General features: G+C 44.0%; 1 protein-coding gene across 1 annotated transcript in view; it reads left to right on the top strand.

Moving 5' to 3' along the window:
- The window catches only part of LOC120042029 (janus kinase and microtubule-interacting protein 3-like), a 73710-nt gene that overhangs the window by 25759 nt on the left and 29667 nt on the right, over positions 1-18284 (top strand). The window contains exons 4-6 of the mRNA XM_038986920.1: positions 7844-8062; positions 14495-14614; positions 17083-17229. Of these exons, the coding sequence (XP_038842848.1) occupies positions 7844-8062; positions 14495-14614; positions 17083-17229 (486 nt within the window). The remainder of the gene's footprint in view (positions 1-7843; positions 8063-14494; positions 14615-17082; positions 17230-18284) is intronic.

The raw sequence follows: 18284 nt of genomic DNA, 5'->3' as shown, positions 1-18284 counted from the left end.
ACAGAACAACAGTCTCATGTACAGGTTTCCCCTAGTTTATAACAGAACAACAGTCTCATGTACAGGTTTCCCCTAGTTTATAACAGACCAGCAGTCTCATGTACAGGTTTCCCCTAGTTTATAACAGACCAGCAGTCTCATGTACAGGTTTCCCCTAGTTTATAACAGACCAGCAGTCTCATGTACAGGTTTCCCCTAGTTTATAACAGAACAACAGTCTCATGTACAGGTTTCCCCTAGTTTATAACAGAACAACAGTCTCATGTACAGGTTTCCCCTAGTTTATAACAGAACAACAGTCTCATGTACAGGTTTCCCCTAGTTTATAACAGACCAGCAGTCTCATGTACAGGTTTCCCCTAGTTTATAACAGACCAGCAGTCTCATGTACAGGTTTCCCCTAGTTTATAACAGAACAACAGTCTCATGTACAGGTTTCCCCTAGTTTATAACAGAACAACAGTCTCATGTACAGGTTTCCCGTAGTTTATAACAGACCAGCAGTCTCATGTACAGGTTTCCCGTAGTTTATAACAGACCAGCAGTCTCATGTACAGGTTTCCCGTAGTTTATAACAGACCAGCAGTCTCATGTACAGGTTTCCCGTAGTTTATAACAGAACAACAGTCTCATGTACAGGTTTCCCGTAGTTTATAACAGACCAGCAGTCTCATGTACAGGTTTCCCCTAGTTTATAACAGAACAACAGTCTCATGTACAGGTTTCCCCTAGTTTATTACAGAACAACAGTCTCATGAACAGGTTCCCCCTAGTTTATAACAGAACAACAGTCTCATGTACAGGTTTCCCCTAGTTTATTACAGAACAACAGTCTCATGTACAGGTTTCCCCTAGTTTATTACAGAACAACAGTCTCATGTACAGGTTTCCCCTAGTTTATAACAGAACAACAGTCTCATGTACAGGTTTCCCCTAGTTTATAACAGAACAGCAGTCTCATGTACAGGTTTCCCCTAGTTTATAACAGAACAACAGTCGCATGTACAGCTTTCCCCTAGTTTATAACAGAACAACAGTCTCATGTACAGCTTTCCCCTAGTTTATTACAGAACAACAGTCTCATGTACAGGTTTCCCCTAGTTTATAACAGAACAACAGTCTCATGTACAGCTTTCCCCTAGTTTATAACAGAACAACAGTCTCATGTACAGGTTTCCCCTAGTTTATAACAGAACAACAGTCTCATGTACAGGTTTCCCCTAGTTTATAACAGAACAACAGTCTCATGTACAGGTTTCCCCTAGTTTATAACAGAACAACAGTCTCATGTACAGCTTTCCCCTAGTTTATAACAGAACAACAGTCTCATGTACAGGTTTCCCCTAGTTTATTACAGAACAACAGTCTCATGTACAGGTTTCCCCTAGTTTATTACAGAACAACAGTCTCATGTACAGGTTTCCCCTAGTTTATAACAGAAAAACAGTCTCATGTACAGGTTTCCCCTAGTTTATAACAGAACAACAGTCTCATGTACAGCTTTCCCCTAGTTTATAACAGAACAACAGTCTCATGTACAGGTTTCCCGTAGTTTATAACAGAACAACAGTCTCATGTACAGCTTTCCCCTAGTTTATAACAGAACAACAGTCTCATGTACAGGTTTCCCGTAGTTTATAACAGAACAACAGTCTCATGTACAGCTTTCCCCTAGTTTATAACAGAACAACAGTCTCATGTACAGCTTTCCCCTAGTTTATAACTGAACAACAGTCTCATGTACAGCTTTCCCCTAGTTTATTACAGAACAACAGTCTCATGTACAGGTTTCCCCTAGTTTATAACAGAACAACAGTCTCATGTACAGCTTTCCCCTAGTTTATAACAGAACAACAGTCTCATGTACAGGTTTCCCCTAGTTTATAACAGAACAACAGTCTCATGTACAGGTTTCCCCTAGTTTATAACAGAACAACAGTCTCATGTACAGGTTTCCCCTAGTTTATAACAGAACAACAGTCTCATGTACAGCTTTCCCCTAGTTTATAACAGAACAACAGTCTCATGTACAGGTTTCCCCAAGTTTATAACAGAACAACAGTCTCATGTACAGGTTTCCCCAAGTTTATAACAGAACAACAGTCTCATGTACAGGTTTCCCCTAGTTTATTACAGAACAACAGTCTCATGTACAGGTTTCCCCTAGTTTATTACAAAGTAGTTCCCTCAACAACAGTCTCATGTACAGGTTTCCCCTAGTTTATAACAGAACAACAGTCTCATGTACAGGTTTCCCCTAGTTTATAACAGAACAACAGTCTCATGTACAGGTTTCCCCTAGTTTATAACAGAACAACAGTCTCATGTACAGGTTTCCCCTAGTTTATAACAGAACAACAGTCTCATGTACAGGTTTCCCCTAGTTTATAACAGAACAGCAGTCTCATGTACAGGTTTCCCCTAGTTTATAACAGAACAACAGTCTCATGTACAGGTTTCCCCTAGTTTATAACAGAACAACAGTCTCATGTACAGGTTTCCCCTAGTTTATAACAGAACAACAGTCTCATGTACAGGTTTCCCCTAGTTTATAACAGACCAGCAGTCTCATGTACAGGTTTCCCGTAGTTTATAACAGAACAACAGTCTCATGTACAGGTTTCCCGTAGTTTATAACAGAACAACAGTCTCATGTACAGCTTTCCCCTAGTTTATAACAGAACAACAGTCTCATGTACAGGTTTCCCCTAGTTTATAACAGAACAACAGTCTCATGTACAGGTTTCCCCTAGTTTATAACAGAACAACAGTCTCATGTACAGCTTTCCCCTAGTTTATAACAGAACAACAGTCTCATGTACAGGTTTCCCCTAGTTTATTACAGAACAACAGTCTCATGTACAGGTTTCCCCTAGTTTATTACAGAACAACAGTCTCATGTACAGGTTTCCCCTAGTTTATAACAGAAAAACAGTCTCATGTACAGGTTTCCCCTAGTTTATAACAGAACAACAGTCTCATGTACAGCTTTCCCCTAGTTTATAACAGAACAACAGTCTCATGTACAGGTTTCCCGTAGTTTATAACAGAACAACAGTCTCATGTACAGCTTTCCCCTAGTTTATAACAGAACAACAGTCTCATGTACAGGTTTCCCGTAGTTTATAACAGAACAACAGTCTCATGTACAGCTTTCCCCTAGTTTATAACAGAACAACAGTCTCATGTACAGCTTTCCCCTAGTTTATAACAGAACAACAGTCTCATGTACAGGTTTCCCCTAGTTTATTACAGAACAACAGTCTCATGTACAGCTTTCCCCTAGTTTATAACAGAACAACAGTCTCATGTACAGGTTTCCCCAAGTTTATAACAGAACAACAGTCTCATGTACAGGTTTCCCCAAGTTTATAACAGAACAACAGTCTCATGTACAGGTTTCCCCTAGTTTATTACAGAACAACAGTCTCATGTACAGGTTTTCCCTAGTTTATTACAGAACAACAGTCTCATGTACAGGTTTCCCCTAGTTTATAACAGAACAACAGTCTCATGTACAGGTTTCCCCTAGTTTATAACAGAACAACAGTCTCATGTACAGGTTTCCCCTAGTTTATAACAGAACAACAGTCTCATGTACAGGTTTCCCCTAGTTTATAACAGAACAACAGTCTCATGTACAGGTTTCCCCTAGTTTATAACAGAACAGCAGTCTCATGTACAGGTTTCCCCTAGTTTATAACAGAACAACAGTCTCATGTACAGGTTTCCCCTAGTTTATAACAGAACAACAGTCTCATGTACAGGTTTCCCCTAGTTTATAACAGAACAACAGTCTCATGTACAGGTTTCCCCTAGTTTATAACAGACCAGCAGTCTCATGTACAGGTTTCCCGTAGTTTATAACAGAACAACAGTCTCATGTACAGGTTTCCCGTAGTTTATAACAGAACAACAGTCTCATGTACAGCTTTCCCCTAGTTTATAACAGAACAACAGTCTCATGTACAGGTTTCCCCTAGTTTATAACAGAACAACAGTCTCATGTACAGGTTTCCCCTAGTTTATAACAGAACAACAGTCTCATGTACAGCTTTCCCCTAGTTTATAACAGAACAACAGTCTCATGTACAGGTTTCCCCTAGTTTATTACAGAACAACAGTCTCATGTACAGGTTTCCCCTAGTTTATTACAGAACAACAGTCTCATGTACAGGTTTCCCCTAGTTTATAACAGAAAAACAGTCTCATGTACAGGTTTCCCCTAGTTTATAACAGAACAACAGTCTCATGTACAGCTTTCCCCTAGTTTATAACAGAACAACAGTCTCATGTACAGGTTTCCCGTAGTTTATAACAGAACAACAGTCTCATGTACAGCTTTCCCCTAGTTTATAACAGAACAACAGTCTCATGTACAGGTTTCCCGTAGTTTATAACAGAACAACAGTCTCATGTACAGCTTTCCCCTAGTTTATAACAGAACAACAGTCTCATGTACAGCTTTCCCCTAGTTTATAACTGAACAACAGTCTCATGTACAGCTTTCCCCTAGTTTATTACAGAACAACAGTCTCATGTACAGGTTTCCCCTAGTTTATAACAGAACAACAGTCTCATGTACAGCTTTCCCCTAGTTTATAACAGAACAACAGTCTCATGTACAGGTTTCCCCTAGTTTATAACAGAACAACAGTCTCATGTACAGGTTTCCCCTAGTTTATAACAGAACAACAGTCTCATGTACAGGTTTCCCCTAGTTTATAACAGAACAACAGTCTCATGTACAGCTTTCCCCTAGTTTATAACAGAACAACAGTCTCATGTACAGGTTTCCCCAAGTTTATAACAGAACAACAGTCTCATGTACAGGTTTCCCCAAGTTTATAACAGAACAACAGTCTCATGTACAGGTTTCCCCTAGTTTATTACAGAACAACAGTCTCATGTACAGGTTTCCCCTAGTTTATTACAGAACAACAGTCTCATGTACAGGTTTCCCCTAGTTTATAACAGAACAACAGTCTCATGTACAGGTTTCCCCTAGTTTATAACAGAACAACAGTCTCATGTACAGGTTTCCCCTAGTTTATAACAGAACAACAGTCTCATGTACAGGTTTCCCCTAGTTTATAACAGAACAACAGTCTCATGTACAGGTTTCCCCTAGTTTATAACAGAACAGCAGTCTCATGTACAGGTTTCCCCTAGTTTATAACAGAACAACAGTCTCATGTACAGGTTTCCCCTAGTTTATAACAGAACAACAGTCTCATGTACAGGTTTCCCCTAGTTTATAACAGAACAACAGTCTCATGTACAGGTTTCCCCTAGTTTATAACAGACCAGCAGTCTCATGTACAGGTTTCCCGTAGTTTATAACAGAACAACAGTCTCATGTACAGGTTTCCCGTAGTTTATAACAGAACAACAGTCTCATGTACAGCTTTCCCCTAGTTTATAACAGAACAACAGTCTCATGTACAGGTTTCCCCTAGTTTATAACAGAACAACAGTCTCATGTACAGGTTTCCCCTAGGTTATATTTTTTATAATTTCCTTTTATTTAGTGAGTTTCTCTATTGGCTTCCTAACAGGTTGATTTGTTATGTAGCTTTCGTGAGTTTCTCTATTGGCTTCCTAACAGGTTGATTTGTTATGTAGCTTTCGTGAGTTTCTCTATTGGCTTCCTAACAAGTTGATTTGTTATGTAGCTTTCGTGAGTTTCTCTATTGGCTTCCTAACAGGTTGATTTGTTATGTAGCTTCCGTGAGTTTCTCTATTGGCTTCCTAACAGATTGATTTGTTATGTAGCTTTCGTGAGTTTCTCTATTGGCTTCCTAACAGTTGTTATGTAGCTAAATGCTAGCTGGGCTGGGACTGTTGTGAATAGAAGCATACAGATATCTAGAAGAGCTGGGTCATGTGTGCTTTTCTCAGGACATGACCAGGACTATTTCATGTCGTTTCACTGAGATTGATTTGTTGTGATCTTGTTGAATGTGACCCTAGACTGTGGTTGCTGCCAGGCAACACAAGTGTGATCTGTAAAATGAATGAAGCATTGATTACAGGAAAGAAACAGTACATCTGGGAGGGGGGGGGATCTTATTGTGTTTCTAATGTTTAGTAGCTACAGGATGCACCAAGGAAGCGCCTGTTCTCTGAATGGCCAATCAAACAGGGCGGGGCTTGTCGCTGGTCTTGCCAACCTTTTTTCATGGCCTCGGCTGAACAGAACAGGAGCCTACTGTGTGTGTGCATGATGTGGCTCTCTGTGTGTGTGACTTATATGCATGCACACTCATGCTCGACTGAGCTCATCTGTTCTGTTCTCCTCTGTTCTGTTCTCCTCTGTTCTCCTCTCCTCTGTTCTCCTCTGTTCTGTTCTGTTCTGTTCTGTTCTCCTCTGTTCTGTTCTCCTCTGTTCTCCTCTCCTCTGTTCTCCTCTGTTCTGTTCTGTTCTGTTCTCCTCTGTTCTGTTCTGTTCTGTTCTCCTCTGTTCTGTTCTCCTCTCCTCTGTTCTCCTCTGTTCTCTTCTGTTCTCCTCTGTTCTCCTCTGTTCTGTTCTCCTCTGTTCTGTTCTCCTCTGTTCTGTTCTCCTCTGTTCTGTTATCTTCTGTTCTGTTCTCCTCTGTTCTCCTCTGTTCTGTTATCTTCTGTTCTGTTATCTTCTGTTCTGTTCTCCTCTGTTCTGTTCTCCTCTGTTCTGTTCTCCTCTGTTCTGTTCTCCTCTGTTCTCCTCTGTTCTGTTCTCTGTTCTCTGTTCTCCTCTGTTCTGTTCTCCTCTGTTCTCCTCTGTTCTCCTCTGTTCTGTTCTCCTCTGTTCTGTTCTCCTCTGTTCTGTTCTCCTCTGTTCTGTTATCTTCTGTTCTGTTCTCCTCTGTTCTCCTCTGTTCTGTTCTCCTCTGTTCTGTTCTCTTCTGTTCTGTTCTCCTCTGTTCTGTTCTCCTCTGTTCTGTTCTCCTCTGTTCTGTTCTCCTCTGTTCTGTTCTGTTCTCCTCTGTTCTGTTCTCCTCTGTTCTGTTCTCCTCTGTTCTGTTCTCCTCTGTTCTGTTCTCTTCTGTTCTGTTCTCATCTGTTCTCCTCTGTTCTGTTCTCCTCTGTTCTGTTCTCCTCTGTTCTGTTCTCCTCTGTTCTGTTCTCCTCTGTTCTGTTCTCTTCTGTTCTGTTCTCCTCTGTTCTGTTCTCCTCTGATCTGCTCTGTTCTGTTCTCCTCTGTTCTGTTCTCCTCTGTTCTGTTCTCCTCTATTCTCCTCTGTTCTGTTCTGTTCTCCTCTGTTCTGTTCTCCTCTGTTCTGTTCTCGTCTGTTCTGTTCTCCTCTGTTCTGTTCTCGTCTGTTCTGTTCTCCTCTGTTCTGTTCTCATCTGTTCTGTTCTCCTCTGTTCTGTTCTCCTCTTCGGTGTTCTGTTCTGTTCTGTTCTGCTCTCCTCTGTTCTGTTCTGTTCTACTCTCCTCTGCTCTGTTCTGTTTCCTCTCCTCTGTTCTGTTCTCTTCTCCTCTGTTCTCCTCTGTTCTGTTCTCCTCTGTTCTGCTCTGTTCTCCTTTGCTCTGCTCTCGTCTGTTCCCCCTTCCTCTGATCTCTTCTGTTCTCCTCTCCTCTGTTCTCCTCTGCTCTGTTCTCCTCTCCTCTGTTCTCCTCTGTTCTCCTCTCCACTGTTCTCCTCTGTTCTCCTCTGTTCTCCTCTCCACTGTTATCCTCTGTTCTTCTCTGTTCTCCTCTCCACTGTTCTCCTCTGTTCTGCTCTCCTCTATTCTGCTCTGCTCTCCTCTGTTATGTTTCCTCTCCTCTATTCTGCTCTGCTCTCCTCTGTTCTCCTCTCCTCTATTCTGCACTGTTCTCCTCTGTTCTCCTCTCCTCTGTTCTGCTCTGCTCTGTAGATGGATGAGATTAAGGTAAAAGACAGAGCATGCTGTGTGCTGGGGAAGGAGCTGGGGGTTCAGGCTGGACACACTCAGAGGCTCCAGCTGCAGAAGGAGGCTATGGATGAGCAGCTAGCCCAGATCAGAAGCAGGGAGGCTGGGGCAGGAGGACACCTCCACAGCCCCAAACGAGACGCTCCTTACCCCAGTGGTGCAGGAGACACCTCAGAGAGCCTCGTAAGCAATCTCTCTCCCTCCATCTCGCCTCTCACTGCTGCTTAATGCAGGCTATCCCTCCATCTAGCCTCTAACTGCTGCTTAATGCAGGCTATCCCTCCATCTAGCTTCTCACTTCTGCTTAATGCAGGCTCTCCCTCCATCTAGCTTCTCACTGCTGCTTAATGCAGGCTCTCCCTCCATCTAGCTTCTCACTGCTGCTTAATGCAGGCTCTCCCTCCATGTAGCTTCTCACTGCTGCTTAATGCAGGCTATCCCTCCATCTAGCCTCTAACTGCTGCTTAATGCAGGCTATCCCTCCATCTAGCTTCTCACTTCTGCTTAATGCAGGCTCTCCCTCCATCTAGCTTCTCACTGCTGCTTAATGCAGGCTCTCCCTCCATCTAGCTTCTCACTGCTGCTTAATGCAGGCTCTCCCTCCATCTAGCTTCTCACTGCTGCTTAATGCAGGCTATCTCTCCATCTAGCCTCCAGATGGAGAGTGTTTATTTTGTGTTTATTTTGTGTTTATTTTGCTTTCTTTGTGCTTCACCTTCTTTATCTGTTTCTAGATGCTTAAATGGAGTCTAGAGATCTGCCCTGGCTGAGCCTAGATTTTCTCTATTCCTCCACTCAGCACCAGTCCTCTCACCTTCCTTTACTGTCTATTACTGCACTCAGCACCAGTCCTCTCACCTTCCTTTACTGTCTATTACTCCACCCAGCACCAGTCCTCTCACCTTCCTTTACTGTCTATTACTGCACCCAGCACCAGTCCTCTCACCTTCCTTTACTGTCTATTACTGCACCCAGCACCAGTCCTCTTACCTTCCTTTACTGTCTATTCCTCCACCCAGCACCAGTCCTCTCACCTTCCTTTACTGTCTATTACTGCACCCAGCACCAGTCCTCTAACCTTCCTTTACTGTATATTCCTCCACCCAGCACCAGTCCTCTCACCTTCCTTTACTGTCTATTACTGCACCCAGCACCAGTCCTCTCACCTTCCTTTACTGTCTATTACTGCACCCAGCACCAGTCCTCTAACCTTCCTTTACTGTATATTCCTCCACCCAGCACCAGTCCTCTCACCTTCCTTTACTGTCTATTAGTGCACCCAGCACCAGTCCTCTCACCTTCCTTTACTGTCTATTACTGCACCCAGCACCAGTCCTCTAAACTTCCTTTACTGTCTATTCCTGCACCCAGCACCAGTCCTCTCACCTTCCTTTACTGTCTATTACTGCACCCAGCACCAGTCCTCTAACCTTCCTTTACTGTCTATTACTGCACTCAGCACCAGTCCTCTCACCTTCCTTTACTGTCTATTACTCCACCCAGCACCAGTCCTCTAACCTTCCATTACTGTATATTCCTCCACCCAGCACCAGTCCTCTCACCTTCCTTTACTGTCTATTCCTCCACCCAGCACCAGTCCTCTAACCTTCCTTTACTGTATATTCCTCCACCCAGCACCAGTCCTCTCACCTTCCTTTACTGTCTATTCCTCCACCCAGCACCAGTCCTCTCACCTTCCTTTACTGTCTATTCCTCCACCCAGCACCAGTCCTCTAACCTTCCTTTACTGTCTATTCCTCCACCCAGCACCAGTCCCTCTAACCTTCCTTTACTATCTGTTCCTCCACCCAGCACCAGTCCTCTAACCTTCCTTTACTGTCTATTACTGCACCCAGCACCAGTCCTCTAACCTTCCTTTACTGTCTATTACTGCACCCAGCACCAGTCCTCTAACCTTCCTTTACTGTCTATTCCTCCACCCAGCACCAGTCCTCTCACCTTCCTTTACTGTCTATTACTGCACCCAGCACCAGTCCTCTAACCTTCCTTTACTGTATATTCCTCCACTCAGCACCAGTCCTCTCACCTTCCTTTACTGTCTATTAGTGCACCCAGCACCAGTCCTCTCACCTTCCTTTACTGTCTATTACTGCACCCAGCACCAGTCCTCTAAACTTCCTTTACTGTCTATTCCTGCACCCAGCACCAGTCCTCTCACCTTCCTTTACTGTCTATTACTGCACCCAGCACCAGTCCTCTAACCTTCCTTTACTGTCTATTACTGCACTCAGCACCAGTCCTCTCACCTTCCTTTACTGTCTATTACTCCACCCAGCACCAGTCCTCTCACCTTCCTTTACTGTCTATTACTGCACCCAGCACCAGTCCTCTCACCTTCCTTTACTGTCTATTACTCCACCCAGCACCAGTCCTCTCACCTTCCTTTACTGTATATTCCTCCACCCAGCACCAGTCCTCTAACCTTCCTTTACTGTCTATTCCTCCACCCAGCACCAGTCCCTCTAACCTTCCTTTACTATCTGTTCCTCCACCCAGCACCAGTCCTCTAACCTTCCTTTACTGTCTATTACTGCACCCAGCACCAGTCCTCTAACCTTCCTTTACTGTCTATTACTGCACCCAGCACCAGTCCTCTAACCTTCCTTTACTGTCTATTCCTCCACCCAGCACCAGTCCTCTAACCTTCCTTTACTGTCTATTACTGCACCCAGCACCAGTCCTCTAACCTTCCTTTACTGTCTATTCCTCCACCCAGCACCAGTCCTCTAACCTTCCTTTACTGTATATTCCTCCACCCAGCACCAGTCCTCTCACCTTCCTTTACTGTCTATTCCTCCACCCAGCACCAGTCCCTCTAACCTTCCTTTACTGTCTGTTCCTCCACCCAGCACCAGTCCTCTAACCTTCCTTTACTGTCTATTACTGCACCCAGCACCAGTCCTCTAACCTTCCTTTACTGTCTGTTCCTCCACCCAGCACCAGTCCCTCTAACCTTCCTTTACTGTCTGTTCCTCCACCCAGCACCAGTCCTCTAACCTTCCTTTACTGTCTATTACTGCACCCAGCACCAGTGCTCTAACCTTCCTTTGCTGTCTATTACTGCACCCAGCACCAGTCCTCTCACCTTCCTTTACTATCTATTACTGCACCCAGCACCAGTCCTCTCACCTTCCTTTACTATCTATTACTGCACCCAGCACCAGTCCCTCTAACCTTCCTTTACTGTCTGTTCCTCCACCCAGCACCAGTCCCTCTAACCTTCCTTTACTGTCTATTCCTCCTTCCTTTACTGTCTATTCCTCCACTCAGCACCAGTCCTCTCACCTTCCTTTACTGTCTATTCCTCCACCCAGCACCAGTCCTCTAACCTTCCTTTACTGTCTATTACTCCACCCAGCACCAGTCCTCTCACCTTCCTTTACTGTCTATTCCTCCACCCAGCACCAGTCCTCTCACCTTCCTTTACTGTCTATTCCTCCACCCAGCACCAGTCCTCTAACCTTCCTTTACTGTCTATTCCTGCACCCAGCACCAGTCCTCTCACCTTCCTTTACTGTCTATTACTGCACCCAGCACCAGTCCTCTTACCTTCCTTTACTGTCTATTACTCCACCCAGCACCAGTCCTCTCACCTTCCTTTACTGTCTGTTCCTCCACCCAGCACCAGTCCCTCTAACCTTCCTTTACTGTCTGTTCCTCCACCCAGCACCAGTCCTCTAACCTTCCTTTACTGTCTATTACTGCACCCAGCACCAGTCCCTCTAACCTTCCTTTACTGTCTATTCCTCCACCCAGCACCAGTCCCTCTAACCTTCCTTTACTGTCTGTTCCTCCACCCAGCACCAGTCCCTCTAACCTTCCTTTACTGTCTATTCCTCCACCCAGCACCAGTCCTCTAACCTTCCTTTACTGTCTATTCCTCCACCCAGCACCAGTCCTCTCACCTTCCTTTACTGTCTGTTCCTCCACCCAGCACCAGTCCTTCTAACCTTCCTTTACTGTCTATTCCTCCACCCAGCACCAGTCCTCTCACCTTCCTTTACTGTCTATTACTGCACTCAGCACCAGTCCTCTAACCTTCCTTTACTGTCTATTCCTCCACCCAGCACCAGTCCTCTCACCTTCCTTTACTGTCTGTTCCTCCACCCAGCACCAGTCCCTCTAACCTTCCTTTACTGTCTATTCCTCCACCCAGCACCAGTCCTCTCACCTTCCTTTACTGTCTATTACTGCACTCAGCACCAGTCCTCTAACCTTCCTTTACTGTCTATTCCTCCACCCAGCACCAGTCCTCTAACCTTCCTTTACTGTCTATTCCTCCACTCAGCACCAGTCCTCTAACCTTCCTTTACTGTCTATTACTGCACTCAGCACCAGTCCTCTTACCTTCCTTTACTGTCTATTACTGCACCCAGCACCAGTCCTCTAACCTTCCTTTACTGTCTATTCCTCCACCCAGCACCAGTCCTCTCACCTTCCTTTACTGTCTATTACTGCACTCAGCACCAGTCCTCTCACCTTCCTTTACTGTCTATTCCTCCACCCAGCACCAGTCCTCTCACCTTCCTTTACTGTCTATTCCTCCACCCAGCACCAGTCCTCTCACCTTCCTTTACTGTCTATTCCTCCACCCAGCACCAGTCCTCTCACCTTCCTTTACTGTCTATTCCTCCACCCAGCACCAGTCCTCTAACCTTCCTTTACTGTATATTCCTCCACCCAGCACCAGTCCTCTCACCTTCCTTTACTGTCTATTCCTCCACCCAGCACCAGTCCTCTAACCTTCCTTTACTGTCTATTCCTTCACCCAGCACCAGTCCTCTCACCTTAGTTTACTGTCTATTCCTCCACCCAGCACCACTCCTCTTACCTTCCTTTACTGTCTATTCCTCCACCCAGCACCAGTCCTCTAACCTTCCTTTGCTGTCTATTCCTCCACCCAGCACCAGTCCTCTCACCTTCCTTTACTGTCTATTCCTCCTTCCTTTACTGTCTATTCCTTCACCCAGCACCAGTCCTCTCACCTTAGTTTACTGTCTATTCCTCCACCCAGCACCAGTCCTCTTACCTTCCTTTACTGTCTATTCCTCCACCCAGCACCAGTCCTCTAACCTTCCTTTACTGTCTATTCCTTCACCCAGCACCAGTCCTCTTACCTTCCTTTACTGTCTATTCCTCCTCCCTTTACTGTCTATTCTTCCACTCAGCACCAGTCCTCTCACCTTCCTTTACTGTCTATTCTTCCACCCAGCACCAGTCCTCTCACCTTCCTTTACTGTCTATTCCTCCACCCAGCACCAGTCCCTCTAACCTTCCTTTACTGTCTGTTCCTCCACCCAGCACCAGTCCCTCTAACCTTCCTTTACTGTCTATTCTTCCACCCAGCACCAGTCCTCTCACCTTCCTTTACTGTCTGTTCCTCCACCCAGCACCAGTCCCTCTCACCTTCCTTTACTGTCTATCAGCAGATACGATGTTCTCTGTTGTTGAAAGATGTCTTCTGCACCACTGAATAAGGAATTCTTGAGATGTGTATAGATGGTTTTGTTACGATCTCGTTCTTTCGTCTTCAGCTCTTGATTTTAATATTTTCAGCTCATAAATATATATATATGAATCTCTGAATTTTCAACACAGTGGATACAAAAGACTGCACATTTCAATTTTAATTAATTTTAATTTTATAAATATTTTACAGCAAATTCCTCGTAATCAAATTTACACACGTCACCATTCCCCGTTGAAGAACTAAATGTTTTATGTCCTAGCTGTTCTTTCAGCACCAATCCAAGCCTGCCTGCTGTGCACCAGTCCGTGGCCTGTGACTTCCTCATTCTATAAGCACATCACCTGAACGCCTTCACACTGTCACCAATATTCACACTCCCTCACACTCACCTCCTCCTGCTTCCAGACTAGACACCTGTTATTTCAACAGGCTACTTACTTATTATTATCAGCATACCTCTCAATGTAGGTAGTCTCTTCTCACAGCTGCCGAGTCTGAGCGTCAGGAGTCAGGAGTAGCAGGGACCAGCTTTGGGGTCAATTCCAATTCAAGTACGTCAATTCAGGAAGTAAATTGTCGTGCCAATTCAATAATTGAAAAAAAATAGGCATCTATTTTTCAATGACTTCTCAATAAACTGAAAAGGAGAAGATATTTATGTTAAAATGTTAAATTCAAATAATAATTTCCTGAATTGACTTCCTTCATTTCAAAAGGACCCCAACCCTGATGAGTAGCGAGCAGGGCTGCACTGTAATAAACACTAGGGACTGTAGCCTATTGAAAGTGCTTTCATTTTCACGGCAGAAAATGGATGGATGTTTTTCATTTTTCTGTTTATTATTTGTTCTGCGTAAGAATGAATGTACCCACTGCACACTTCATTACACTGTTATATATAGAGAGAAAAAACCAGGTCAACAGGAACCCAGAAGTGTCCAGGTGTATTTTACCACATGAACTGACGTTTCCACATGGAGTGTTTACAGTGAAGGTCTATAGGGTTTTTAGATACATTGGGTTCAGTGGGTGAGGCCTAATATACTGTAATAATATGGCCTATAGGGGTCTGGGGAGGGTGTTTGAGGTTTTCCCCAGTAATCTGCAGTCGGTGTGGGTTTCAGGAACAGCAGTTGGATGACAAGGAAGCTCGGCGCTTCCAACTGAAGATCTCTGAGCTGAGTGCCATCATCCGCAAACTGGAAGACCGCAACGCCCTCTTGTCAGAGGAAAGAAACGAACTGGTGAGCCGTTCTGACGTCTTCTAATCACAAGTATCATGCTGCTACAACTGAGTGTATTGGTGTGTCACCCAGTGATAGAAATGGCTGAGGAGATGATCTTTGGTATTGTTTTAAGGTTTTCTGACTGAAAAGGATTTTAAGCCTTATCTTTTGCAGAAGATATAGTCCTAAAAAAAATGACAAAATGGAGTACTGCACACAACACATACACACACAGCTTCCTGAATAAAAATGTCAATATTGTCACGATCGTCGTAAGAAGCGGACCAAAGTGCAGCGTGGTTTGAATACATTCTTCTATATTTAATGAAGAACACTTAAACAAAAACAACAAAACTAATAAGACGAACGTGACCGCTATATAAACACTGTGCTAACATGCAACATAACATAGACAATAACCCACAACCCACAATACAAAACAGGCTACCTAAATATGGTTCCCAATCAGAGACAACGCAAAACACCTGTCTCTGATTGGGAACCATATCAGGCCAAACACATAGAAATAGACAAACTAGACAATACAACATAGAATGCCCACTCAGTTCACACCCTGACCAACCAAAACATAAAACATACAAAGCAAACTATGGTCAGGGCGTGACAAATATTCACTTTCTATCACAATCCTCAATTTGCTATAGCCAAGGTTAGGGCTAGGGTTAACCCTAAATGTTGTCAAGACAGTGAAGACATTTCAGTCATCCTAGGAGTTATCTGATAGGTGACAATATCTCCTCTGGTGATAAGATATTCTCCACTAGCCTGCTACACTGTTAACACGTAAGTCAGAGGTATTGCCAGAATTAAATACTGACTCTACTATGTGATTTAAACTACTGTTTCTGCTTCTGGCACAAGAACAGGCTTTGGTATTGGATTAGTTTGGTTCTGGAACAACAAAAGGCTTTGGTATTGGATCGGTTTGGTTCTGGAACAACAGCTGGCTTTGGTATTGGATCAGTTTGGTTCTGGAACAACAGCTGGCTTTGGTATTGGATCAGTTTGGTTCTGGAACAACAGCTGGCTTTGGTATTGGATCAGTTTGGTTCTGGAATAACAACAGGCTTGGTGGTGGATCATTGTTGTTATGGTGAAATATGGTGGTGGATCATTGATGTTATGGTGAAATATGGTGGTGGGTCATTGATGTTATGGTGAAATATGGTGGTGGATCATTGTTGTTATGGTGAAATATGGTGGTGGATCATTGTTGTTATGGTGAAATATGGTGGTGGATCATTGTTGTTATGGTGAAATATGGTGGTGGATCATTGATGTTATGGTGAAATATGGTGGTGGATCATTGATGTTATGGTAAAATATGGTGGTGGGTCATTGATGTTATGGTGAAATATGATGGTGGGTCATTGTTGTTATGGTGAAATATGGTGGTGGATCATTGTTGTTATGGTAAAATATGATGGTGGATCATTGATGTTATGGTGAAATATGGTGGTGGATCATTGATGTTATGGTGAAATATGGTGGTGGATCATTGATGTTATGGTGAAATATGGTGGTGGATCATTGATGTTATGGTGAAATATGGTGGTGGATCATTGATGTTATGGTGAAATATGGTGGTGGATCATTGATGTTATGGTGAAATATGGTGGTGGATCATTGATGTTATGGGGCTATTTTGCTTCCACTGGTCCTGGGGCCCTTGTTAAGGTCAACGGCATCATGAACTCTACCAAATACCAGGACATTTAACCAAATACCAGGACATTTAACCAAATACCAGGACATTTAACCAAATACCAGGACATTTAACCAAATACCAGGACATTTAACCAAATACCAGGACATTTAACCAAATACCAGGTTGCGTCTGGATCTTTCAGCAAGACAATAACCCCAACAACACACCAAAATCCACAAAGAAATTGTTAATTGACCACCAAAAATCAACATTTTGCAGTGGCCACCTCAGTCTCAAACCTGTAGTTTGAATTGGAAAAGGGCAGTTCATAAGAGCAGACGAAGGATATCAAGGATCTGGAGAGATTCTGTATGGAGGAATGGTCTAAGACCCCCCCCCCAATGTACTGCTCATCTTTATCAAGGGTGCTGATAGTTGTGGACCTGACTGTGTGTGTTTCTGTGTCTAGCAGCAGCGCCTGCGAGAGGCAGAGGGCCCCTGCTGGACCAGAACAATAATGATGACGTGTGTGTGTGTGTCTCTCTGTGTGTGTGTGTGTGTGTGTGTGTGTGTGTGTGTGTCTGTGTGTGTGTGTGTGTGTGTGTGTGTCTGTGTGTGTGTGTGTCTGTCCGTCTAGCTGAAGCGCCTAAGAGAGGCAGAGAGTCAGTTTATGCCCCTGCTGGACAAGAACAATAATGATGACGTGTGTGTGTGTGTCTCTCTGTGTGTGTGTGTGTGTGTGTGTGTGTGTGTGTGTGTGTGTCTGTGTGTGTGTGTGTGTGTGTCTGTGTGTGTGTGTGTGTGTCTGTCCATCTAGCTGAAGCGCCTAAGAGAGGCAGAGAGTCAGTTTATGCCCCTGCTGGACAAGAACAAGAGGCTGAGCAGGAAGAATGAGGAGCTGGCCTACGCATTCAGACGCATGGAGAACAAACTACGCTTCATCACAGAGGAGAACATGGAAATGGTACAGCACACACACACACACACACACACACACACACACACACACACACACACACACACACACACACACACACAGACACACAGACACATACACACACACACACACACACACACACACACACACACACACACACACACACACACACACACAGACACATGCACGCGCGCGCGCACACGCACGCGCACACGCACACACACACACACACACACACACACACACACACACACACAGACACATGCACGCGCGCGCGCACACGCACGCGCACACGCACACGCACACACACACACACACACACACACACACACACACACACACACACACACACACACACACAACATCTTCATAACACAAATGTCCTCATAATGCAGCAGTAGTTATTCTGGTATTTTATCCCTGTAAACCATGATTACAAATCACAGAAAGATGTACCCTACTCATAGATAACACTGTCCCCTGCCTGCCTGTCAAAGAGTATATTGACGTTGGCACATCCAATGATTTTTCTCTTGTTTTGAATTTCATTTGTGGCAACTGACATCTTCAATTCCATTCACTCCCATCAGTTTCTTCTCCAAGTCAATGTTCCTCAACAGCTGCTCAAAACATCTTCTGATATTAATTCTGACGTTACTGAAGTCTTTTACAGAGAAATCTCCATAATGATCTGCCTGCAGAGCTTGGTGTGTTTAAGTCTACTATTGTGAAAGATGTCTTGCTATGAGAAGACACTGTTCATACCATAGTGGAACATGAGAAGACACTGTTCATACCATAGTGGAACATGAGAAGACACTGTTCATACCATAGTGGAATATGAGAAGACACTGTTCATACCATAGTGGAACATGAGAAGACACTGTTCATACCATAGTGGAATATGAGAAGACACTGTTCATACCATAGTGGAACATGAGAAGACACTGTTCATACCATAGTGGAACATGAGAAGACACTGTTTCTACCATAGTGGAATATGAGAAGACACTGTTCATACCATAGTGGAATATGAGAAGACACTGTTCATAACATAGTGGAATATGAGAAGACACTGTTTA

This window comes from Salvelinus namaycush, unplaced genomic scaffold (assembly GCF_016432855.1).
Source record: "Salvelinus namaycush isolate Seneca unplaced genomic scaffold, SaNama_1.0 Scaffold60, whole genome shotgun sequence".
Lineage (NCBI taxonomy): Eukaryota > Metazoa > Chordata > Actinopteri > Salmoniformes > Salmonidae > Salvelinus > Salvelinus namaycush.
Note: the sequence above shows the minus strand (reverse complement) of the source record. Positions and strands in the feature narration are given on the sequence as shown.